This window comes from Arachis ipaensis, chromosome B1, assembly GCF_059453495.1.
Source record: "Arachis ipaensis isolate K30076 ecotype BB chromosome B1, ASM5945349v1, whole genome shotgun sequence".
NCBI lineage: Eukaryota > Viridiplantae > Streptophyta > Magnoliopsida > Fabales > Fabaceae > Arachis > Arachis ipaensis.
Window position 1 is genome coordinate 142,783,916 of NC_142436.1, and position 24,986 is coordinate 142,808,901.

A 24,986-nucleotide genomic window follows, 5' to 3' on the forward strand; every position below is an offset into this window, starting at 1 on the left:
TGGATCTTTAAAAATCAGGGATGCATCGCAGACAAAGCAGAAGAAGGTGAAGAACTTAAAGGCCGAGCACGTAAGACAAAAATAAAACCACATTCCAAAGAAGTACACTCAAAGAAGGCATAAAGAAAGATGAAAGATGAAAGGTTGTTTATGGAATTACGAACAAAAATTTAATAATTGGTTATTTTTGTCGAACAAAACTTATCTTATATGGGTATAACTTTAATTTTAATTTTTCATAGTCAGTTTTGTCAGCGTTCGAATCTTTCATGGTTAGAAATGGCTATTTACTCTTAGATAAAAGAAACACTTTATGCTTTTAAAGGAATTAGAATTGTAACATATGCAAAATGGACACAGGTAACAGATTGTTACAAATAACTTGCCTTTCAAAATCATATCCTCTAAGTTGCACTGGTGCTATTGATAATTTTGTGTTCCTTCTGCATGATCTGCCTTTAACAACGCACACCTTTCTCCTCGTAGCTTCCATTCTTTCCTGTGTTGTAAATATCTATCTGGGCACAAAACAGAAACAACCAATATATTAAAAAATGTAGATAAAATAAAGCAGAAGAAGATGAATCTAAATAAAAAAACATCGATTATAATGCAGAAATAAACCTCCAATTGATCCGTCTAAATAACATCCACCTATATCATAAAGACGAGCTAAAGAATGGAACCTATACACAATAAAATGTACTCATCACCTTAGGAGCTGCTGTCTATTTTTCTGATTGTTATCTGCATCTTTGTCTTGAGGGTGGTTTTGTTTTTCCATTTGTTGTGTGCGTCCTCGTCTTGAAGGTGGTTTTGTTGTGGTCTTACGGAGCTGCCTTCTCATAGATTCCTCCTTACTCTCTCTAGCATTAGTGCTTTCCTGTTCGAATACATCCAAAAATAAAAAAATAACCATGCAATTGTTTACGTAAGAATACTAAAATTGTAACCATACAAAATATCCAATGCATACTGAAACACAGAACCACTTTTACAATTAAGGAAACCTACACCAAACTATTAAATAATCTACTCACTTCAACCTAGCATCTTTCTCTTACTTAAAAGATAATGAATGGAACTTACATACATTTCAATAGGTACTTACTATGAGAGGCACTGAAGTTTTTCGTATCCTTTTTGAGTGTGCTTTTTTGAAATGTGGTTTTGTTGTCTTACGTGCTCGGTCGGCCCATAAGTTCTTCACCTTTTTTCGCTTTGTCTGTGATGCATCCTTGATTTTTAAAGATCCAATGTATCAGTTAATAATCATCCAAATTAGATATGAAAAAAGATGTCCGAGTTATAAAAATCTTACTATTCATGTGGAAGCAAGGTATCATAGTACAGTATAAAGAAGAACTCGTTTAAGTTAGTATCTCGAAAAGAACATTAGTTGCCTTCTCGAATTTAACGGAAATCCATGCAGTAATCCATGGCTATGATTCTTGACAGTCATCGAGAAAGCTATGTTTCAGTCCCTAGAAGTACAATACCAAAGAGAAGCTCACAAATTATGGTTTACAACATAATGGTATGCTGCATCTACTAGTAGTTTAATAATGTAACATACCAATAGCGCCAATATGCAGGCCTCACATGTTTGGTTCTTTTTAACTTTATATTTTTCGATTGCCTTTTTCCAACCACTTGAAAATCTTCAACGGTCAATTGAATCTACTTAGGTCCAAGACATCCTGGATCAGGGGTATGTGCCACGGCGAGATTTTTGTTGAGTTTTTTAGTACAGGAACATCTTTAAGACCACTAAGATGAAATGTTGTATAAACTTCATCCTGTCTGCTTCGATTTTCATAGAGCAACTGTAGACTAAATTGCGCAATTCGGTGGTTATTCTTTTCTGGAATTGTCCTTTGATGGCCACATGGACAGCATTCTATTTGTTGAATTCGGGGAAGTCGTCGCCTACATTATTGAAACATCCAAATACATACAATTACCAGTAGGATAGAAACATCGAAATCGAACGATTAGGCACAACAAAGGCTACTTAATATGGAAGATAAACTCACCACTAGAAGGAATGTCTAAAACCCACCCAATCAAGTTGGCGTTAATGCGAATGTTGCCGACATCTACTTTTAATGTACTTGTTCGGACATCGTAGGCCCTTTCTAGCTGAACCATAATATCCTATTTCACAGACCAGTGCGAGATTCGCTTCAAGAATCCGAATCCTGTAGCTTCTACTTCCACCAGCTTTGCTTCGGCATTTTTTACCAATTGGCTCATTATACTGTTCATGTAACAAGGTGAACAACGCGTCTCTACTAGTTTCTGTCAACAAAGAAAGTAGCCGTAAGAAGCAAGTATAATCATGTTGGAGTAGAAGCCAATAACAGTGAACTGCGTCTTACATTTTTTTTTTCATCTGACTAGACTTTTCAACAACAGAAATCAGGTGGGTTTATAATCTGTTAAGAACCAACAAAGGGTTAAGTTTCACACAATCTGAAACTTACAATCTAATTTACAATCTAATCTGAAAACAAGCATTTAACAAATAATAGAATAACCATACATTTTAATTAGAAAAATATAAGGAATGCATACTATTGAAACTAATTTAATTATGTAAAATCAGGAACAATTAAACTAAGTTTAAACTAACTATTTAATTAACTCCAAAACCACATAAGAAATCAAGCCAAAGACCATTGGTATAATCCGAATAAACATCCTCTTTTTGATGGGCAATAACCATCCACATATTAGGTAAAATGAACATTCTCCTTAGTTCTTCAGTAACAACCAACTCATTGACCAAAATATCACCTGTGCACCTGGTTTAAATGATTCAAATCAAACCAATTTCAATTCAAACATAATTAAACTAAATCAAATCCAAAGCACATAACAAAATAAACATGCGGAGCATGTACATGCTGAAGCCAGCAATTCAAGTAACAGAGCAATGGTACTAAATTAAATAAATATGCAATTCTCATATAAAAGAACCAACCACATACATGACAAAATGAACATCCTCCTCAATTCTTAAGTAACAACTATTAAATTTGCCGAACTATCACCCGTACATCCGATAAATCAGTTGAAACCATATATTCACGCATATAAAATAGTTTAAAAGAGGAATAAGCATCTGTTAGTTCAACAAATTTAAATAACATCTCATTCGAACATTCGTACATACTACCTAATCCTAGATTAATACCTAACATCAATTTAACCAAACTAAGATGAGAAACATATAGTATAGGGAAAAAAAATAAAAACTAAGCAAATTAGTAACAGTCACTTTTTTTTTCCAATTGAGACCAATTATTCAAATATCTAAAATGGTTTACAAGAAAAAGAAAATTCCACTAATTCAACTAAATCAAAGAACATCTAATCACTGTAACTATTACTTGAAGCCTAATACATAGCAAAAACATCCTCTAAAAAAATAAAACCCTAACTATCAATTAATCTTTTGCAGACCAATGGGTGAAGAAGCAAAGCAGCATGGTGGGATAAACCAATCTATAGTTCCTTCTGACAAAAAACATTAAAAAAAAAAACAGAAACACTATGAACTGAAGAACCTACACGTTACCTTGTCAATGATGTTGTTGCAGTTAATGGCGACGGCGGAATATAGACAGCGATGGGACCGACTCAGGGCTGGTGTACCGGCACCTTTGACATGCAACTTCTTCCCACTGCTCGATCTATGGCACCGATTGAAGGCAGCGGCGCAACTTCGAGCAGGGGTGCGGTGTCATGCATGGGATTGTGGAGGAGAGGGAGAGTGGGGATGGTGGCAGAGCATCAACGACGCGTCTGGTAGGGAAGTTGGCACAATACCGACAGCTTGATGGGGAGGAAACTCGACGGCACTGAGGCTGACTGGTGAATTAGGGAACGACAGCATCATTAGGGTTTAGAGAGTGGTAGTGCTGCGGTAAAAAAATTAGAAAGTGGATAATTAAAGTATAAAAAATGAAAATAGGAAGTCCAGCCTATTAGGCTGCGTTTGTTTTGTGTATATATTAAGACATAGACATTAAGAGTTAAGACATAGACACTTGAGACATAGACATAAAATATTTGTGTTTATGTATGCCGTTTGGATATGATAGACATGGTATTAGTATAATGTCTAATATTATGTTTGGTTTACATAGAATAAGACACTACATAATTAAAAGAAAAAAAGCTATTCAGATTCCATTTTTCTCAAATTGGTTCAAGGGTTCCCACCCCCCCCCCACCCTACCCCAAAAAATCTCTCTTCTCCCTAATTGACCTCCTCCTTCTTCGCCGTTTGCTGGATCTTTTCTGTGCGGTTCTTCTTCGTCGAGGATTCTTCTTCTTCGAGATGAATCTCTTTGCCGTTGTTGTTGTTGTTGTTGTTCTTCTTCTTCTTCTTCTTCTTCTTCTTCTTCTTCTTAATTGTTTTGTGGGTATTTGCAGGTATAGTGTATTTGATGATTTGTTGCTGGGTTTAGGACATTGGGTTCAAGGGTTTCAATGCTTCCCATGGTTGGCAGTGAATTTCTTCCTCAAGGATGGACTCAATGTGGACTCTTCAAAACTCCAAATTCTCCTGGATTCAGCTAATCGTCCAATGGTTGGGAAGCCCCTATATGGACTTGTGTCGGATTGAATCCACATTTCTGACCAGCATCGTGTTCCCCATACAACCCTTAGAGGTAAGAACCCAATGTCAAACAAATTCACATACTGTTTTGTTTTTCTATCTGATTTTAGTCACACTAACTCGAAGTTGTGCAATTTGTTAGTTAGGAACTTTAATAATTTGTTTTCAATTTCATGGTATTAGTGAAAATAGAGAGAGAATGAAAGAGATTACTTTCCTGTGATTGTTATTGTCATAAGAATTGATTGAAACCACCTCATTGGATGTGATTTTTTGTCATCTGATTTCGAAAAACACTACTGCATAAAGGAAAAAAGAATGAAAAAAAACTTAGGACTAAGAAACATATTTGACATTATTTCTTAAATTAAATCTGAATTTCTTTGCTATTTTTGTTAAGGTCTTTTAATACACTCAGATATTGCAATTCAATTATTCCTAATAATACTAAAAAAGGTGTTATGGTTAACACCTCGTAAAGCTTGTTTTTGTCTCTCTATGATTCATTCCATTTTTCTAATAAAATTAATGTATCTAAACTTACTCTTCTTTTTGCAGCTATTTATTATGTATGTTGAGGTAAGTAGTTAATTAATTTTATGACTAGATTAATCAATTGGCATATCAGGAATTTATCCCATTTTCAGTTTTTGGTGAAAATATCTTACTAATTTCTAGATTGTTAAAATCAGAACTGGAGGAGTTGTTCATGATACTTTTTCTATCCATTTATCATCTAAAAGTCTAAACCAATTACTTTGATTTCTATTAGGATTTTTGGGTTTTTGTAACAAACAATTTCTATGTTGGATAAGATGTAAGTAGTTTTCATTTGAATTAATCAAAAGGCATTCATACTTCTTGTTGCTTTAAGGATAATCATATCTATCAAATCTTTGAATTATTCCCATCATTATAGTTTGTTGTTTTTTAAAGTTTTACCGATGATATAACTAATTCATAAATCCCCATTCATTTGTATATGCAGGAGACTTGTAGGCATTGTCATGGTTAGTCATAGCAATCTAGTTGGCAAATATGTTGATTTTCACAATATCTATATACGTCCTCCATCAATCAAGAACTCTCAGTCATCTTCCTCATGACTACTACTCAGTCTCCAATTCTTGATAACATTCTGTTTTTGAAAGCTCTCTTGGTCTTCCAAATAGTACATCTGCAGGGATAAGGAAACTATTCTCACAGCTATTGGATGCTTTAAGAATAGTATAAGAGTTATATTTGTATAGTTTTAGGAAATACACAATTTTTTGTTGGTTCCTTCACTTGTAATGAACTTATGTAAATTGAAAATTCAATGGAAAGTGGTTTCTTTTATATGTATTTTGGTTTGCTGTTTCTTTTTTTAGCTAATAGTATCTTTTTTTAACTTATAAGAGTATACTTTGGTTTCTTTTTATGAATATGTAGGTGCAAAAATTAAGAACTCAGGTTGTAAATATTATGCAGAAAATTAATAAATATTATGCAGGAAATTAACATAAGAGATACATTAGACCCATTGATTAACTTAAGTACAAAATAGCAGAAAATCAACACATAGTAACCAAAATTTGATGAAGTAAAATTACAGATACTTATTAAAGTATATTTTGGGGCAAAATTACCCAATACAAGTAAAATTCACCTGAGAGTTAACATAGATAATGCAGAATTGAATAAAATTTTGTGGGATTGCATAGTTTTAAGTGCAAAATTGCATAATGCAATTAAGATTCACCTAGTGGATAATTTAGTTGTATAATAGCAGAAAATCGACATAGACAAATTACCCAATACAAATAAAATTCAACAGAACGCATAAAAGAGTTGCAATGTAGGTAGTGTACTTCAATTGTCCAATATAAGAAAAAAACAATATAACGCTGAGAAGTCTATTAAGTTTACCAAAATACTCTAGTAAGTTTACCAAAATATCTCGGTAAGTTTAGCAATACACCCAACAATAGCTAAAAGTTTTCCATTATATCTCGAGCGAATGTCGCCTTTTCCTCGTTCAAACTCCAAAAAGTTGCCTTCAATTCTGGATTCTGCACAAATTTTTTTGCAATTTGCACGATCTCCATTGTGTTAAAACCAAGACTCTTTCGCGTTCGGCCAAGATTCACTTGTTCATTAACACCGGACAGGGACGGACCCAAGCATAACAATGAGGGGGCACTTGCCCCCATGATGTTTTTAATTTTTGTTTTAAAAAATTATAGTTATATATAATATACCCCCACTTCAAATTTTAAATGACCCCACTACAAATAAAATAAATTCAATTAATTAAAGTTTTAAATTTATTATTTTATTTTTTTATCATTTTGACTATTATTTAACCTACAAATTTAATTATTGTACCGTCAATTCTCCAATTTTTTTATATAGCTCTCCATCAAAAAGCAAATTTTAAATTCTCCAATTTTTTTATATAGCTCTCCATGACTCTATGTATCTTTCAATTTTATTATTTTTCTTTTTGATATTTTCAATTACAATTTTTAATTCAAACAATTATAGTTTAGGTATCAATTTAATATTTTATTTTTTTTCGTGACTTTATATATTTTATTTTATTCTCGATTTATCCATCCTTATTACTTATTTTTTATCTTTTGTTCTATTATATGTACCTATGTTGCATATAAAATTTTAAAATGAACTGATTAATTTACTAATTTAGAATATATATTTTATTTTTAAAAATAATGATAAAATTATTTTAATTATAATATATAATTAAACGTATACATAAAATATTTTATCTAACATTATATCAAAATTAAATTAAAAAATATATAACAAAATTAATTATTTTAAAAAAATAAAAAAATTGTAAAAATTATATTTTTATTATTTTATATAAACATACTTTTCATATAAAGATTTAATTTTTCTAGTATTTATATATAATTCTAATTTTAAATTATAAATACTAATGTATCATTAGGCGTTAATATGCCAGTTAATTCAGTCTTTTATTATTAAATGTATATAAAAAGATTAGTTAGGATAATAAGTTATCTATAATTTAATTAAAATATTTTAATTTTAAATTTTAGAAATAAAAAAATATTTTTTTATAAATTATATATAATAAATAGTATTTTAAGAATAAAAGTGTTCACTAACTCTTTTTAATTTTTATATCTCCATATAATTAATAATATTTAACAAAATTTATTTAATATATATATATTTTTGCCCCCACTCCTAAAATTTTCTGGGTCCGTCACTGACACCGGACATTACATTGGCTAGTACCTGCACATGCTTTCCTTGATCCTCAACCGTAGCTCTAAAAGTTTCAGCTAAGTTTGATAGCACTGTAGCATCATTACTTTTTTTAGTTGCACTGTGACGTCCTTAATTTTTCTCACTTGATGAAGCAAACGAGGTTGAAAAGGTATTGGGTAGTTCGCTCTCGGCAGCTGCTAAATCCTCCATGTCAACATCGTCTCTGCCTAAACCCAAGATAACAATTAAAAAGCTCACCTATTAATAATTTGATAAGCAATTTGATTAACATATTAATCAGTAATTAGAACAACATTTTTATCACTAGTTTAACCAACAATCAGCACTAATAACAAGAGCGGATCAATAACAAAATTTTATTTATCGCAGCAGCAAAAACTCCTTCTACAACTCTTTTCTTTTTAAAGATTTTGCTGTATAGTTGGCCAGAAAATGTTTGATGGTGAGAACAATTTATCAAGTATAATTTATAATAACTTGTTTCTTTCAATTAGACACATGGCTTTTTCCATTCTTTTTCCTTTTGGATTAGGGAAAATAACTTATCAAGCTTCAAAATGCATTAAAACAACCACCACCGAGATTATCCATTGCCTATTGAAAATTTCAGATGAAAATAAAATGAATAATGAACAATACCTAAATACCCAGGTTTACATACAACTCGATTGTCCACATACCCAAATACTAGAATAGCAATTAAACAACAGTATAACCCATCTGATCAATAATCAAAATTAAAACAAGAAACTTCACAAAAGAGAAAATACCAGAGACAACGAAGCAAAGCATACCGATAGAGCAGATGTTGCAGCGGTGGAGGATAAAAGACTCAACGCACAGCAGAAGCACAGCTAGGGTTTGAGGCTAATGCGACTGCAGGATGGAGAGGCAAAGGTGGCAGAGTAGCAACACAAGCTCACCGCGACCGGAGCATAACACGTAGTAATCAGAGAGGAGAGTCGGTGGGAAACATAGACGATGTGCGGTAATGGTACAGCTTCGATGATGTAGAACAATTACACAAGAAATTATCACTGGTTAGGGTTTGAAACAATCAGGGGAGACATTTAGAATTTCAAAAAATGAACGAAGATAAAATCGTCTGAAAATAATGATACAGATCCGTGTTCATCACCCAAAATCCGTGTCTCAGCATTTTACTGAGACATAAAATACATGTATCTTATGTGTGTTTGTGTGTAAGCGTGTTCTTTTTATTTTTGTGTCTTAGAATCCAAACAATAGACACCCTTATTAACGTAGTTCATAATTTTTATTGTCTATCTAATAAAATTAATATAAAAAAAGACAACTTTTCTGACCATACAAATCTATCAATCTATCAATCTTAACTAACACTTAACAGATAAATAAGCAGTTTAAGCGTAAGCACATCATTGATACACGAAATTATAAATTAAAGGCCAGAAAGGACTTTTTTCCCTGGAATTTGGTTATCTCTCAGATAATTACCAGGACTGTTTAGAGTTATTTTTTAAATTATTTAATTTAATTTAAATTTAAATTATAAATTTTTTATCACTAAATTTTAAATTATAAATCTAAATCTTAAAATTCATTAAGGTTTTAACTCATACTCTACTTTTTCCGGGTCAAACGTCTCGAATTTAACTATCAAATCTACCACAATGGGTGAGATATCCTAAAGACCTCAACTTTTAGTTTCGTTTCATATTAAATTTAATAATCATTCATCACAGAGCGGGTAAAATACTAAAATGGCGTAACAGTAATTTCAATCCAACTGAACTGTACAGCTTTAACACTTCATAGCAGAAGCATGATAACATTCACGGGCGCGGGGAGGAATGATAAAATTTGGAAAAGCATTGATACAAATTAAAATCGGTTTCGATCTGTTGCAACTCACCGTTGACAACTTCCATGCTTGCCTTCACGCCATCCGAAATATCATTAACCGTAGCATTGCCGTCAGAAACAGAAGCGAGCAACAACGAGATTGAGTCCATAACTTTGGCGGCTCTGGAAGCGCAACCGGCAATGTGGGCGTAGGTACGCTGGATGATCGCCTTCATAAATTGCGGCGACGAAATTAGGGTTTTCCATGACTTACACACGCAGCGAAGTTCCACCACGTCTTTCGCCGGAATCCTCCACAGGATCTCCTGGATCAGTTCGCCTGGAAGAACGGCAAGTGAGCCCCTCTCACGCGCTGGCTTCAAGCGCCGTTCCCTCTGCTTCCGAGTACCACCCATGTGCGCTCGCGTAATCGGAGTTAAGCGTCTTTGGTTTGGTTCATTGCTTGTTTCTGAGTTCTGACTTCTGAGTTCTCAGATGTCACGTTTTTGTAGGTTTTGGGTCGGTTGCCAAATTTCAATTTGGGCCTCCGCACCTCTTTGTTGTTTTGGTCTCAACTCGGGCCCATTAAACAAATATCTTTAATCAGACCAAAAAATAAAACAAACATCAATTCCCCTACCTTACGGCTATACACCTTTTATAATAAATACTATTTTGATATTGGTATTTTCTTAATAACCATTTATTAATTAAAAATAAATTAAATATATAATTAATTAATAACAATCGTATTTTAATATTTTATACGAATGTCAAGAATATTTAGGGTATTTCAACAATAAATGCCCCTTAAGAGAATTAGTCACTAAGTTGCTGCTTCTTCAATCTTTTATTTATTTTTTAATTGATATTGTATGATAAAAAATTATATTTTACATCATTAATAAAAAAATTAAAAAGATTTATTTTCACTTCTGTTTATGCAAGCTCCTGCAATAATGAAAAAAAAAAAAAGCTACGTATAAATTTCAAAAATTGAGTTTAACAAACATGTAATATGAAGGGATAAGTATTGTTTTGGTCCCTCACGTTGAGGGTCGGAATCGAACCCGTCTCTGATGTATCTTTTGATTTAAAATCATCCTTAACGTATTTTTTTGTATTAAAATCGTCCTTTTTTTTAAAAAAAATAATTTTATTCCTAAAATATTCCTAGTTTAATAAAAAAATTTATTAAAAAAAAAAAGAACACGTTTTGGATCACCAGCACCTTTTCTTCAACCTTTCTCTTCTCCTTTCACTACCACGAGCATCATGATCTTCAATCATCTTCGAAATAATTGGACCAAACACACTTGAAAGACCTTCCTCGTCCTTCTTAAACTCATCCACCGTTGCAAAATCACTCTCATCAATCCATTTCAATGTATAATCAATAGCTTTGTTAATCTTTGTTAATCAACACAAAAATCCCTAATTCCACAAACACCTAACAGTTACACTTGCAGTACACTGAAAGCAAACCCAGTTAACACACCAAAAACCCATTCAAATCAAAACCCACACAAAAACAAAGGTCTCATAGTGCAGAAGGTAACCAATTCCCCTGCAAGAACCACAGTGTATTTCACAAATTCAACAAATCCAAAAATCAATTTAACAAATCCAGAAATAAAAAATTCAACAAATCAACCCAAATTCCACAACCAAATCAAAAAATAACACATCCAAACCAGAAGCAGAGGCAGTCACAAATGCAAAAGCAGAGGCAGTCATAGAATCAGAAACAGAAACTCAAGCAGAAGCATATGAAGAAGAAGAAGATGCTGATGCAGAAGCTGAAGCTGCAGAAACAGATGCAGCAGAACAAGAAACAGAAGAAGCAGATGCAACAGAAGAAGAAGCAGAAAAAGCAGATGCAAAACCACCGGCGCTTAGCCACCCATCCCCAGCGACGGCGACGGAGCGTTCGAGGACCGGCGACGCACTCCACCCTCGGATCCCTCTCTCTCCTCGGCCACCCATCACCCGCGGACCGGCGACGGAGCATGCGCGGACCAGCTCAGCCTCGGATCCTACTCTCTCTCCTTCGCGTGCCGCCCTCCTCGTGTCGTGCTCCTCTTCCCAGCGACGCACTCCACGGCGGCAGAAGCATGCATGAACGGTCCTCCCTTCCACCAGCGCTCCCTCTCTCTTTCCCCTCTTCTCTTCTCCCCCCGTCGCAGCCCCTCTCCTTTCTTCTTTCTTCCGGTGACGGCGACGGCAGCTTCAAGCTTCGCTGTCGCGGTCCCCTCTTCCCCCCCCCCCTTCCCCTTCCCCCTCTCCCTCCCCTCCCCCCTTCGCATTTCCTTTCGGCCCTCCCACTCCCCAAAAACGCGTTTCCTCTCCCACCCCCCCCCCCCCCAAAACGTGTTCTTTTCTTTTTTTTAATTTTATAATTTTTTCATTATTAAGGTAGGGGTATTTTAGGAATAAAATTATTTTTTTTAAAAAAAGAACGATTTTAATACAAAAAAATACGTTAAGGATGATTTTTAAATCAAAATATACATCAGGGACGGGTTCGATTCTGACCCTCAACGTGAGGGACCAAAACAATACTTATCCCTAATATTAAAATGAGAAATTCTCCACATACAAGTATTTTTTTATACAAGTCTTTACAAGTCATCTATATTAACACGCTTCGAACTGTTTTCACTACACCTCCTTCTTTTTTTTGCTGCACGTTCTTCTTCCTCTTCCTCTTCTTCTTTTCTTTCGTTTCTTGCCTTCTCTTTCTCCTTCTTCAACCGTTACTGCACATTTTCGCTGCATCTTCTTCTTCTTCTTGCTGCACGTTCTTCTTCCTCTTCTTATTCTTCTTTTCTTTCGTTGCTTGCCTTCTCTTTCTCCTTCTTCGTTTACGTGCTTTTCTCTCTGTTTTCTTTCTTCATTATTCTCGATTTCCATTATTTTTTGACATCAAGCTCTGAAATCATTTTTGAAGAAGAAGAAGCAGTAGAAGATGAGGAGGAGAAAGAGAAAGAGTTCTGAATTATGCATAAGGTGTACTTCAACGAATTTTGGGTGTATTTCTTAAATCCTTTGGGTGTAGTTTTTGTAATCCTTTGGGTGTATTTCTGTAATCCTTTGAGTGTATTTCTATAATCGTCTGGGTGAATTCCTGTAACCATTTGGGTGTATTTCTGTAATCCTTTGGGTGTATTGATGTAATTCTTTGGGTGTATTTATGTAATCGTTTGGGTGTATTTTTGAAGTTCCATTATCTTCAAAACGATTTCAAAGCTTGATTTCTGAAACCATGAAAATCGAAAATAAATAAAAAAGAAGAAGAAGAAGAGGAAGAGGAAGAGGAAGAGGAAGAGGAAGAAGAAGAAGAATCGTTCATAATACATGGTGAGTGTAGCACTTTGAAAACAGGAAACGGTTGAATAACGCATTAAAAGGCCGGTATGTGTAGCAACTTGTAAGACTTGTAAGTCAAAAAGACTTGTATGTGTAGCACGCCTCAATTAAAATACATGTTAAGATTATTGGTAATAATTTTTTTAATTTTTTAATAAATACATAAAAAATTCGTTAAAATTATAATAAACTACTAAAATGGTATAAAAAACTCATATCACTAATAAAAATAACCTTTAAAAATATGAACGACAAATAAGTCTCTGAATAATTTAAAAAAACGAAAAAATAATTAACAAATATTATATTTTTTTATAAGTGGCTAAAAAATTTTTGTATTTAACAAGCAACTTGTAGATTTGATGTGAACTTTTTGTGACAATATTTGTATAACTATTTAAAAGATACACGCAAAAAATAGAATAAAAATTAATTTTTAGATTTTTTTTATTTTTAAAAAAAAAATAGTCATTCAGAATAAATTTTTTTTAAAAATAAAAAAATGTATTATCATATCTATGTACCTTTTAAAAATTGAAGACGAAATCAATCCATTTTCTAATTTTATATTTTAAATTTATTCTTTTATTTTTTATTATTTTGATATTATATTTATTTATATTATTATATAGAATTAGATTTTATCTTATTCTCCTCCATTTACTCTTTTCTACTTATTTTATTAACTGATTGATGATGAATTTCCTAAATACATGGCATGGAGTTTTGAAAAGGGGGTAGGGTACTCCCCAAATATACTTATTTTTTTTTCTACTCATTCTAGTGATCCAAAATATCTCTTTCACGGAGGCAACGAGGTAGAGTACTACAAAAGAAAGTTAATCATGGATCATAAAAAAGAATCAATTTGATTCTTCTTATATCTACGTCCGAATAATTAATTGAGTCAGACTGTATATATATCCAACGAATTTACAGTCTGACCCAATTAATTATTATATATCAAATTTAGTTTGATTCAATTAACTATAAAAAGATATAATTATTTATTATTTTTTGAGAATAACTGATATGTTCAAATATAAGTGAAAATAAAATATGATAAATTTTTAAAAAAATTTATATACCATATATACATATAAAATTTAAATTTTGTTAATAATCTAGATTTTTATTAGAATTTCTAAGTATAATATAAAAGAGGATTAAATTCAAAAAATAAAGATAAAAAGAGACTATTTTATTTATTATTCTTTTGTATTGATGGATTTATTTTTCAATTGATTTGGTGATAATAAATGAAAAGATTATAATTAATTTATGTTAAGAGTAAAACACTTAATTAAATCAAGTACCAACTTATATTACACAAAAATTTTAAAATGAATAATGTTACATGTATGTCTCCATTCATATTTTTATATAAATCGAATCTATATGATTCGAATTAGTAAGATTTTATATAAATCAATGTTAATAGATTCAATCTACCTAGGAAAGAAATTTGGAATATAATAAATCAATAGTAAATCTAATCAATTCGATTCGATTTACTAGATATACTAGATATGTTATATCAATAGTTGATTTGATTTATTACTTCTGCATGATATATAGTAAATCGAATCTAGTTAATTCAATTTTCTATTTGTACAAATTATTGACATTTATTACTTTTAAGTTAATATTAACTTTAAAACATAAATGTCAATAAAAAATACCTCCATTTATATTCAAATAAAATATAAAAAAAATCAAAACGAATAAGAATATAAATTTAAATTTTGTGTTTTAGTTCAAATTTCAGAAAATCTACATTTTTACAAACTTACAAATTCAAAACCGAACAATAAACAATTTCTAAAAATTCGTTAAAAATCATCCTTTGACTCATCAACATCTAAAGACATTACCGGAAACTTTTTATATTGAAAAATTTAATATAAAATATAGCTCTCCAAAGTGAAATAAGAATTAAAACTTAGATTTTTCAAAGTCAGAAATAACATATAGTTATACAATATAAAAAGATTAATTATATTTATACAATATGTAATTTAAAAAAATTAAAATATTATATCAATTAAATTATCATTTTAAGTATAAAACTGATGCTTTTTTGATGTTATGCTGAGTTAGAAATAATGTCATCAATATAGTTATATTAAAATATTTTATTAATATAGTTATACAATATAAAATATTATATTTAATATAATATAGTTGATTTTTTTATATTGTATAACTATTTTTTATTTTCGAGTATTCTGACTTTGAAAAATCTAAGTTTTAACTTCTATATCACCTTGAAGGACTATACTTTATATTAAATTTTTCAACATCAAAAATTCCGGTAATGATTCCTTAGATATTAATGAGTCAAAGAATGATATTTAACGAATTTTTAAAAATTATTTATTGTTCCGTTTTGAATTGTAAATTTGTAAAAATGTAGATTTTCTAAAATTTAAAATAAAACACAAATTTTGAATTTCTATTCTTATTCGTTTTGATTTTTTTTATATTTTATTTGAATCCAAATAGAATTATTTTCTTATTAACATTTATGTTTTAAAATTAATAGTATTAACTTAAAAGTAGTAAATGTCAATAATTTGTATAGATAGTAAATTGCATGGTTCTGAAAACCGGACCGAACTGACCGGTTCAACCGGAAAAACTGGGAACCGGTTACCTGGCCGGTCCGGGTAACCTCAAAAACCGAATGGCAAAGAACCGGTCAAACCGGCGGTTAACCAACGAACCGGAAGAACCGTCCGATTTTTTGACGGTTCAGTGGTTTGGAAATTCAGAAGCCAAATGACGTCGTTTTGGCTATTTAAAAAAAAAAAAAAAACTGGCGTACGCGTTAACCTTAACCAACCTAACCCTAATCAATCAGCCACCCACCAAACCCCCGAAGCTCCCAGCCTCCTCCCCTTTCTTCCCCCCTCATCCACCAAGGCCACCATTGCCACCGCCCACCAAGCTCCAGATTCCAGCAGCGCTCCTCATTCGCGATCCAGCATCGCTCCTCATTCGCCACCCAGCAGCGCTCCTCAGCAGCCGCGACCACCACCGTGTTGAGCCCGCCTCCTCGTCGCCGAACCTCGATGAGCTCGCCGAGGCCGCCTCTCATTCGCCGGTAAGACTGATTTTCTTGTCTTCTTGATTTTGATCATTCTTCCTTCTAGCTCGCCTGTTCTGTTTGAAAAAAAAATAACAGGGCATCTGATTCTGTTTGCTGGTTCATGGATAACATGCTAATCTTAATTTTTGTTTTTGATTCTCTATGCTGCCTGTTCTGTTTGCTTATTCTATTTGCTGGTTCATGAATATACTCTATGCTTCTGTTTGCTCTATGCTCGACCATTCTGTTTGCTTCTGCTTTTTGTTGCTTCTAAATGGAAATAGTTTTAAATTTTTATTTTACCTGAATCAGTTGATTTTTGTGACTATCAAGCTGCATGAAGTTGATCTATGCTGCCTGTTCTGTTTGTTGGAATCTGGAAATAGTTTTTGATTCTCTATGTTGCCTGTTCTGTTTGCTGGAAATAGTTTTTGATTCTCTATGCTGCCTGTTCTGTTTACTGCTTCATTATTTTCATGGTTTTTTGAAGTTGATTTCTTGTCTTTGATTTTCTGATTGTTATAGATGGAACAATCACAAAGTAACTCACAGCCACAAGATAATGCTGCTCAAAATTCTCAAACTGGTTCATCTAGAGGTAAATCTGATCCAGCTTGGCAGTATTTTACAGTGAAGTATGACAAAAATAACAAGGCTCAATATACATGTATTTTCTGCTTGAATACTTATAATGGATGGGGGATATATAGAATGAAATATCATCTTGCAAAAATTTCTGGACAAATTAAAGTTTGTAACAAGGCTCATTGCATCAATCTTATCTTAAAAGACATAGCAAGTCTTCCTCACATAGCTGACCTTGCCTCTCGTGCTTCAAAAGTGACTGCCTTTGTTTACAATCATATGATTTTCTTGTCATGGCTTAGAAAAAGAAAAGAGTGGAAAGAAATTGTTCAACCAGGTGTAACACGTTTTGCTACTGTTTTCATTACTTTGAAAAGTATATATGATCATAAACAAGACTTGCAAGCATTGGTGATTGACAAATATTTCACTTCTCATAAATTATCCAAGAGTGTCAATGGGAAGATGGTTAGTTCAATTATCTTGGATAGTAAGTTTTGGGAGGATTGTTTTACTACTGTTATGCTTGTTGGTCCTCTGATTAAGTTATTGAGGCTTGTTGATGCTGATGAGAAACCTTCTCTGGGTATCGTGTATGCGGGCATGCAAAGAGCCAAAATTAATATCAAGACAATGTTTAGAAATAGGAAATCTGCATACACACCTTATACAAGTATCTTGAAAATGCGGTGGGATAAGCATTTGAAGCGTGACCTCCATGCAGCAGCATACTTTTTGAATCCAGATTACTTCTATAGTGAGGGGTTTGTTGAGAAGGCAAATATCTTGAGGTCTTTGCTTGATTTATTTGATATTAAAACTCTTTGCGATGACTCGGTTGTCGCAATGCAAGAGATACAGTTGTATCGAGATCGAAAAGGAAGTTTTGGAAGGGAAAGTGCATTGAAAGCAATTAAGAGACTTGAACCTGGTAAGTATTTATATTTCTATGTTCAATTTACTTTGAATGTTTTTTAAATATTGAATGAGAATTGATAGTTGAATTTCATATTCTGGTAGGTGAATGGTGGAGGCTACACGGTGGGAGTGCTCCTAACTTGCAAAAAATGGCAATTCGTCTTCTTCATCAAACATCTTCATCATCCGGCTGCGAGAGGAACTGGAGCCTCTTTGAACAAATCCATTCAAAGAGGAGGAACCGATCAGAGCATCAAAGGCTAAGTGACATTGTTTATGTCACTTATAATCTACGCCTTCAATCTAGAATGCATCGCAAGAAGAAGAATTATGATCCAATTGACATTCAAAGCATTGACACAGTAGATTTTTGGGTAATGCCGGATGAAGAAGATCCTGAATTTACTAATGGAGACATTGAAGGCATTGAAAATTTAATTTATACGGATAATGCTATGCCTTCATATCCTACAGGTTATTGAAATAGCAAAACTTGTTTCATTTTCTCTCTATATCTGATGTAAAGTTCTAACTTTAATTTTTTCTTGGTTTTCTATTTTATTTTATTAGATGGAGGAGATGTGGAACTTGATGTGAATTTCCCTAATGTTGCTGATTCTTCAAATACAGCTTCTTTTGGTGGTACTTCTGATGATGGTGGCTTTGGATTACCTGTTTATGATGGAGATGTTGGAACACTTAATGATAATTATGATTTTTGATGAGTTGCATCTTTGATTAGTTGAAAACTTGCTAGTAATTGTATCTTTTGAATGTAGAATATGGGTTTGTCATTATGTACGTTTTATTTTTTGTTTAGTTATAAACTTTGATGTTTGAAGTTGTTTGTGAACCTTTAATATTAAGTAATGGATAATTTATTATATGAAATATTAAATGTTATTAAGTTAGAAATTATTGAATTTATATACTTAAGATTATTTTAAGTTTTTTAATAATTTTATTTAATATTTAATTAAACCGATTGAACTTCAGTCGAACCAGTAAACCATTAAACCAGTGACCTCACCGGTTTATTGACCGGTCCGGTTCTCGCAACCTTGATACAATGCCACTAGCCCACTATGTACGGTACGGTACGGTACGCTGCTACTTCAAGCTTTGCTCTTTCCATCCACTATGTCTCATGGTCGTTGCTACACGTATTGATAATGGGGTACACGCACAGACAAAAGCTGTTCCGCTGCAAAAGCTGTTCCGCTGCAGTGGTTGCAGAGTCTGGATAATCACGTAGGTTAGCTTATATTAATGATAGTTATGTTTTTGTGGGTCATGGCCTCATGGGTTTTTTTGGTTGTAAGGGTGGACTTAGGATTTTTAAGGGTTATTTTTGTATTTGAAAATATACAGTTCATGTTGATATAATGATATTAGACCATGTAATATGGAAAAAGGCATTTGTTTCTTCTTTTTATATATAGTAGAGACCTGGAAGGGTTTTGTTCGGTAGGTCGGGTACCGGACGATTCGGGTTAGGACCCTGAGGTCAACGTTTCGGATGATGGAGAAGCTCGTCTGGTCGTGGTTTCCAGTCCCCGGGTGAGCGAGATCCCGAGCACTTCTGATGGAGAAAGGGGGGGTGCCACCTGCAAAGACACTCCGACGCCCTTGTCAGAATATGTGCAGGCGGAGAGGAAATGGTGTGTGAATGTGACGTACCTTGGGGGGAGAGCCAGTCTCCCCCTTATATACATGTCAGTAGTGGGCCCCTTCAATGGCCAGGCCCATGCCCTCAAGGGCGTTGTCATTCGGCTGTGTGCAAGCCGTACGGGACGCGTGTCCGGGTCGGGCGGAGGGCGTATTATATGGCCGGCGAGAACTCGGGTCGGGTCGACCCGCGCGAGTTTGGGCCAGGCCGTAACAGTGCCCCCGACGCGTCAGCGATGGTCGTGGGGGCCATTGGTGGCGCGTGACGTTCACACTCGTGCGTTGTCGTCGGGTCGGCTGATCGTGGGAGGGACGCGTCTCTTGCGCGCGTCTCTTGATCTGCTGTGGCATCTGTTGCCGTTTCGTTCTCCGCGCTGGGCATTTAATGCTCATAATGATTTGAAAAACCCGTGCGCAAAGACAATCTTGCCCCTGCTTCCTTTCGCGCTTTTGGGGGTGGTTTTTAAACAGTTTTTTCCCTATCCACCTCCCACTCTCACTATTTCCATCCCCTTTTTCTCCCTAGCATCCAAAGCTTTCTGTGCGAACTCCCTCTTGCTCCAACTTTCATTCCAGATTTTCTTCATCGTTTCAGGTAATCTTCTGGTTTCTTTCTTCTGGTATCTGTGTTATGTTCTGTTGTTGTGTGATTTGTTGTTTGCATTTGTTGCATGGCTGGTTTATTTTTGTTAAGGGGTTTTTCCAGTGTTGGGATAGGTGAGTTAGGGAAGGGGTACCATTCCAGGATAGGCCTTTTTGGGTGGTTTGTGAGGTAGGTGTAGTTTTTAGTCGTATCTGGTTATGATTGAGTTGAAAAGGTGAAGTTTCTGAGAATTTTTCGGGCTCCCGACCTCATAGACTAACGGAGTGGTACCCCGCTGTAGGTATGCCTCGCGTTGTCTCCCGGTCTTCCGGATCTGCTGCGGCTTACGACCCGTATACTTGGGTGACCGACGATATAAGGAGTTCACCCAACCAGATGGACTTGGGGGAGCTGACGGAGTTCCGGCAGGCCGGCTACTTGTGTGGGGGTACTGACGAGGAGGCCAACTACGAGGCCATTGTCCCGCTTCCTCATGAGCGTATTTATGAGCTCAATTTTCATTCTCCCCGCGTCCCCGATTGGATCTGGTTTTATAAGTCCATGTTCACACAAGTTGGTGTTTGGATACCGTTCTCCGATTTTCAAATGGCGTTGCTGAACCGGATATCCGTTCCCCCGTCTCAACTTCATCCGAACAGCTGGGCTTCGATCCGCTGCTTCGAGATGGTCTGCGAGTACTTAGAGCTGCCGGCGTCGGTGGACGTTTTTCTCTTTTATTTCAACCTTACCAACCCCTCCAAACAGGGGAAAGCAAGAAAAGGGTTTCTTTCTTTCCGTGCTGCCCAGGGTAGGAAGATTTTTAGCCTTTTTGAGGATTCCTACCATGGTTTTAAGGATAAGTATTTCAAGGTTCGTCCCGTCAAGGGTCGCCACCCCTTCTGGTTGTCGTTAGAGGGGGAGCGCCTTATCCAGACTTACTGGAGCTTCGGCGCGGGGTCGAATCCTTTTGTGAAAGTGTCGTACAAGAGGTTGTCGGCTGTAGATAAGCAGATAGCGAACGTTCTTCTTGCTATCTTTGAAAAGAATCCTGTGAATCCCCACCTTCTTATGGGAGAACGGGAGGCCGGTCGAAGCTATATTCGTGAGTTGCTTTTCTTGTTTGTCTATGTTTCTTTGTCGTTGTTCTTCTTATTTCCGGTTTGACGACTAACGTTCTTGTTGTTTATTCGCAGTGGAAATGTCTGCCACCGTGACCGGTCTCGAGAATCTGATGAAGACCTTTTTTGAGGCTAGTGATGATGAGAATGCCGAAGAGAAGGACGCCGGCAAGTCGAAGGGTCCGTCAGGGGAAAAGGAGGGCCAGGCTTCCCCTGCCCAGGATACCGAGACGTCGAGAAAGCAGGGCTTAGGGGATCGGGCTTCCCCTACCCATGAGGAGGGACCTGCCGACGGGAAGGCGACCCTCTCCCCTCATCCGGATAGCGACGTGGAGCTTATCCACACTCCTAAGAAACGAAAGATGTCTTCCAGCCCGGAGGGGGTCCTAACCGTAATGGAGAGGAATTTTGATGCTTCCAAGTTCATTGACTCCCAGCTGATACCCGGGACAGAAGAGCATTTTCATGCAACCGAGCTGTCCGGGCAGGCGAGGTGGATGTATCGCACCTTGCTTCGTGGGGCCGTGATAGCTCGGAAGGCCGAGTTTGAGCTATCTGGTATGGAGGCGCTTTGGAGGAAGCTTGAGTCTTCTGTTAAGGCGAATAATGACTTTAAGGCTCAAGTTGAGCTCCTCCAGGGTCAGCTGTCCGAGATGGGGGGAAAGCTTAATGCTGCTGAGGAGAAGTCGTCGTTTGTTGCGGAGAGGCTGAAGGCGTCCGATGAGACCGTGGCTCGGCTTCTTGAGCGTGAGATGACATTGGAAGGTCAACTGAACGCCGCTCAGGGTCGAGTTGTCGCTTTGGAAAAGGAGCGGGAGCAGGCCATCTCGGAGGCGAAAGCCGCTAAGGCAGAGGCCGTTGATCTTAAGAAGAAGCTTAAGGTGGCCAAGGAGCAAGGGAAGAATGCCATCTTGATGACCGAAGATGCCCCGAAGGCCCAGCTGAAGATTGCTGCTCCTGATTTCGAGACGTCGTCAATTGGTGTTTTCAAGACTATCCAGGACGGGAAAATTGTCGATATGCCGAGGAAGTGAAGTCTCATAACTTAGGATATTTTGTAATGTATTTGTTGAACAACCTGTTGATACTTTGTCGTTTTGTTTGCCTTGAACAATTTTACTTGTCCGTTCCGTATTTTGACGCTTTATAAGTTATCGTCGTTTGATTGCTATGATTTTTGCTTGTTTCATTATTTTGTCGTGTTGTCGTTTTCGTGTTACCGTTTATTCTGGGCGGGCTTATATCTTGTGCCCGTCTTGCCGTTTTCGCATTTGGTAGCAGTTCGGACCGATTCGGTCGCGTAGTCGTCGAATTGGTTGAGGCCTATGAGCCGTCTGGCTCCCGGGGTGATCAGTCCCGGGGTGCCGTTTTAGATTTTGGTCACGAGGAACAGATATGAAGTAAGAAAGTTTTAACAAGTAAAAAATTTGAACAAGTGAAAATTACTCGTCAGTTGGGTAAGTATTTGACAAAGTAAGTAAATAAGTTGAATTAACATGTGGATGGGGCGAATACTAACTATCTTGCTAGGCTCCCTGGTCGGTGAGCCGGTGGGTCAGGAGTAGAACCTCTTTAGGTTACTTGCGTTCCACGTTCTGGGTATTTCCTTGCCGTCAAGTTTTTCGAGTTTGTAAGCGCCCTTGCCGAGTACCTCCCTTACCCTGTAGGGACCTTCCCAATTTACCGCCAGCTTGCCTTCTCCTGGGGTCGGGACGCCGATGTCGTTGCGTCGCAGGACGAGGTCCCTTTCTTCGAAGTCTCGTTTGAGGACTTTTGCGTTGTAATGCAGGGCTATTCTTTGTTTCAGCGCCGTTTCTGTTAGGTGAGCCATCTCCCTTGTTTCTTCGATCAGGTCTTTCTCAACCGCTTCGCTCATGCCCGCGAGGAGTAGTCGGGGGCTTGGTTCGCCGATTTCGACTGGTATCACCGCGTCTACCCCGTAGGTTAGGCGAAAGGGGGTTTCCCCCGTGGCGCTTTGCTCGGTTGTCCGGTAGGACCATAAGACGGAGGGGAGTTCGTCGGCCCAGTTTCCCTTCTTACTGTCTAGGCGCTTCTTTAGACCAAGAAGGATGACTTTGTTTGCGGCCTCTACCTGCCCGTTTGTTTGGGGGTGTTCTACTGAGGAGAACTTTTGCTTTATCCCCAGGCCAGAGAGGAATTCCATGAACTTCTTGTCGGTGAACTGGGTCCCATTGTCCGAGATAACGACCTCTGGGATGCCGAAACGGGTTATCACCTGCCTCCACATGAACTTCCGGCAGTTGGAGGACGATATCGTGGCTAGTGGTTCAGCCTCTACCCATTTGGTATAGTAGTCAATGGCTACAATGAGGTATTTGACTTGTCCTGGGCCGACTGGGAAGGGTCCCAGGAGGTCAACTCCCCATTGTGAAAAAGGACGTGTAGTCGTTAGCGAGCTTAGCTCGGAGGCTGGTGCCTTGTGGAAGTTGGCGTTTTGTTGACACTTTGTGCATTTTGTGACAAATTCCTTCGAGTCCTTCATCATTGTTGGCCAGTAGTATCCTGCTCGGATGAGCTTCCTTGCCAGGGCTTTGCCCCCGATGTGATGTCCGCAACACCCTTCGTGGACTTCTCTAAGCACGTAGTCCGTTTGGTCGGGGTGCAAACACTTCAATAGGGGCTGGCTGAGTCCCTTTTTGAATAGTTGTCCCTGTATGAATGCGTATCTGGCCGCCTCCCTTCTTAAAACTTTGGCCGCCTTCTCATCTTCAGGCAACTTGCCGAGTTCCAGGAAGTTGGTAATGGGGTCCAGCCATGAGGGGCTCGACTCCGTCAGGTGGAGGGCGACCGTTGGTTCCTTCACCATGCCCTGGATGAGCGACCGGTTACCCGATCCTGGCTTTGTGCTCGCAAGCTTCGACAAAAGGTCTGCTCGTGTGTTCTTTTCTCTTGGAACGTGCTGGATAATGACCTCCTGGAACTGGCTTGTCATTTGCTTAACCTTTTCCAAGTACTTTTGGAGGAGGGGGTCCCGGGCTTGGTAGCTTCCGTTTATCTGCGAGGTGACGACTTGGGAGTCGCTGCATACTTCGACCCTTGTCGCCCCGACTTCCCGAGCCAGCATTAGTCCGCCTAGGAGAGCCTCATATTCTGCTTGGTTGTTCGACACGGGGAACTCGAACTTGGTCGATTGCTCATAGATGACCCCTGCTGGGCTTTCCAAGATGACCCCTGCTCCTCCGGACGTTTGGTTGGAGGCTCCGTCCACATGAAGCCTCCACCGTGTGCCCGTTTCCTCGGGAGGGTCGCTCGTTACTTCCACCAAGAAGTCTGCCATCGCTTGGGCCTTGATTGCGTGTCGCGGCTCATACTGTAGGTCATATTGTGAGAGCTCGATGGCCCAGGTCATCATCCTACCAGCCAAATCAGGTTTTTGTAGTATTTGCCGAATCGCCTGATCTGTCCTCACGACTATACGATGACTCTGGAAGTATTGTCTTAACCTTCGGGAGGATACTAGGAGCGCCAGCGCCAGTCTTTCCAGTTTACTGTACCTCAGCTCTGGTCCCTGGAGTGCCCTGCTCACGAAGTAGACGGGCTGTTGTGTCCTTGCCTCTTCTGTAACGAGGACCGCGGCAAGCGCTTCCTCGGTTACTGATAGATAGAGGTAGAGCGGTTCTCCGGCTCTGGGTTTCCCAAGGACTGGTGGTGCCGCCAAGATTTGCTTGAAGTGGTTGAATGCCTCTTCGCACGCTGGTGTCCATTCGAACGTCATTCCCTTTCTCATTAAGTTGAAGAAAGGTATGGCCCTTGCCGCCGATGCGCCGAGGAAACGGGACAAAGCTGTCAATCTCCCAGCAAGTCTCTGGACGTCTTTGATGCAACCCGGACTCTTCATTTGAAGGACCGCTTGGCATTTTTCGGGATTGGCTTCCACTCCTCTTTGAGTGATCATGAAGCCTAGGAACTTTTCGG

At 37.2% G+C, this 24,986-nt stretch overlaps 4 protein-coding genes across 6 annotated transcripts; 3 read left to right on the forward strand and 1 right to left on the reverse strand.

Moving 5' to 3' along the window:
• Positions 1 to 7,591: 7,591 nt before the first annotated feature.
• LOC107637696 (putative F-box protein At5g41500) lies at positions 7,592 to 10,184 on the reverse strand. Of its 3 annotated transcripts, none has more exons than XM_088499817.1 (3): positions 9,789 to 10,184; positions 8,689 to 8,894; positions 7,592 to 8,096 (listed from the first exon to the last, which is right to left on the reverse strand). In XM_088499817.1, exons 1-2 carry the CDS (start codon positions 10,132 to 10,134, stop codon positions 8,749 to 8,751), a joined length of 492 nt encoding a protein of 163 aa, XP_088355943.1. In that variant the 5' UTR covers positions 10,135 to 10,184; the 3' UTR covers positions 7,592 to 8,096; positions 8,689 to 8,748. The 3 variants fall into 3 exon arrangements, with proteins under 3 accessions (XP_088355943.1, XP_088355936.1, XP_088355954.1); XM_088499810.1 differs by having other exon boundaries at positions 7,592 to 8,100; XM_088499828.1 differs by having other exon boundaries at positions 7,592 to 8,100; positions 8,689 to 8,931.
• A 6,519-nt stretch (positions 10,185 to 16,703) lies between these two features.
• Positions 16,704 to 17,741, forward strand: LOC148578699 (uncharacterized). Its single transcript, XM_088503157.1, has one exon. It carries the CDS (start codon positions 16,704 to 16,706, stop codon positions 17,739 to 17,741), a length of 1,038 nt encoding a protein of 345 aa, XP_088359283.1.
• Positions 17,742 to 17,830: 89 nt separating this feature from the next.
• On the forward strand, positions 17,831 to 18,403 carry LOC107613746 (uncharacterized). Its single transcript, XM_088500644.1, has 2 exons — positions 17,831 to 18,155; positions 18,252 to 18,403. The coding sequence occupies exons 1-2, from the start codon at positions 17,831 to 17,833 to the stop codon at positions 18,401 to 18,403; spliced, it is 477 nt and encodes a 158-aa protein (XP_088356770.1).
• Positions 18,404 to 20,235: 1,832 nt separating this feature from the next.
• LOC148578700 (uncharacterized) lies at positions 20,236 to 22,084 on the forward strand. Its single transcript, XM_088500696.1, has 2 exons — positions 20,236 to 21,034; positions 21,126 to 22,084. The coding sequence occupies exons 1-2, from the start codon at positions 20,236 to 20,238 to the stop codon at positions 22,082 to 22,084; spliced, it is 1,758 nt and encodes a 585-aa protein (XP_088356822.1).
• The last annotated feature ends 2,902 nt before the right edge of the window (positions 22,085 to 24,986 follow it).

Bases quoted from the DNA above. Each gene is read 5' to 3' on its own strand.
- LOC107637696 (XM_088499828.1), bottom strand. From the start codon at position 10,134: ATGGGTGGTACTCGGAAGCAGAGGGAACGGCGCTTGAAGCCAGCGCGT. The intron at 8,932-9,788 runs GTGAGTTGCAAC...AACCCTAACCAG, and splicing joins AAGCATGGAAGTTGTCAACG to TGATAATTTCTTGTGTAATT.
- LOC148578699 (XM_088503157.1), top strand. From the start codon at position 16,704: ATGGAACAATCACAAAGTAACTCACAGCCACAAGATAATGCTGCTCAA.
- LOC107613746 (XM_088500644.1), top strand. From the start codon at position 17,831: ATGGCAATTCGTCTTCTTCATCAAACATCTTCATCATCCGGCTGCGAG. The intron at 18,156-18,251 runs GTTATTGAAATA...TTATTTTATTAG, and splicing joins TATGCCTTCATATCCTACAG to ATGGAGGAGATGTGGAACTT.
- LOC148578700 (XM_088500696.1), top strand. From the start codon at position 20,236: ATGCCTCGCGTTGTCTCCCGGTCTTCCGGATCTGCTGCGGCTTACGAC. The intron at 21,035-21,125 runs GTGAGTTGCTTT...GTTTATTCGCAG, and splicing joins GGCCGGTCGAAGCTATATTC to TGGAAATGTCTGCCACCGTG.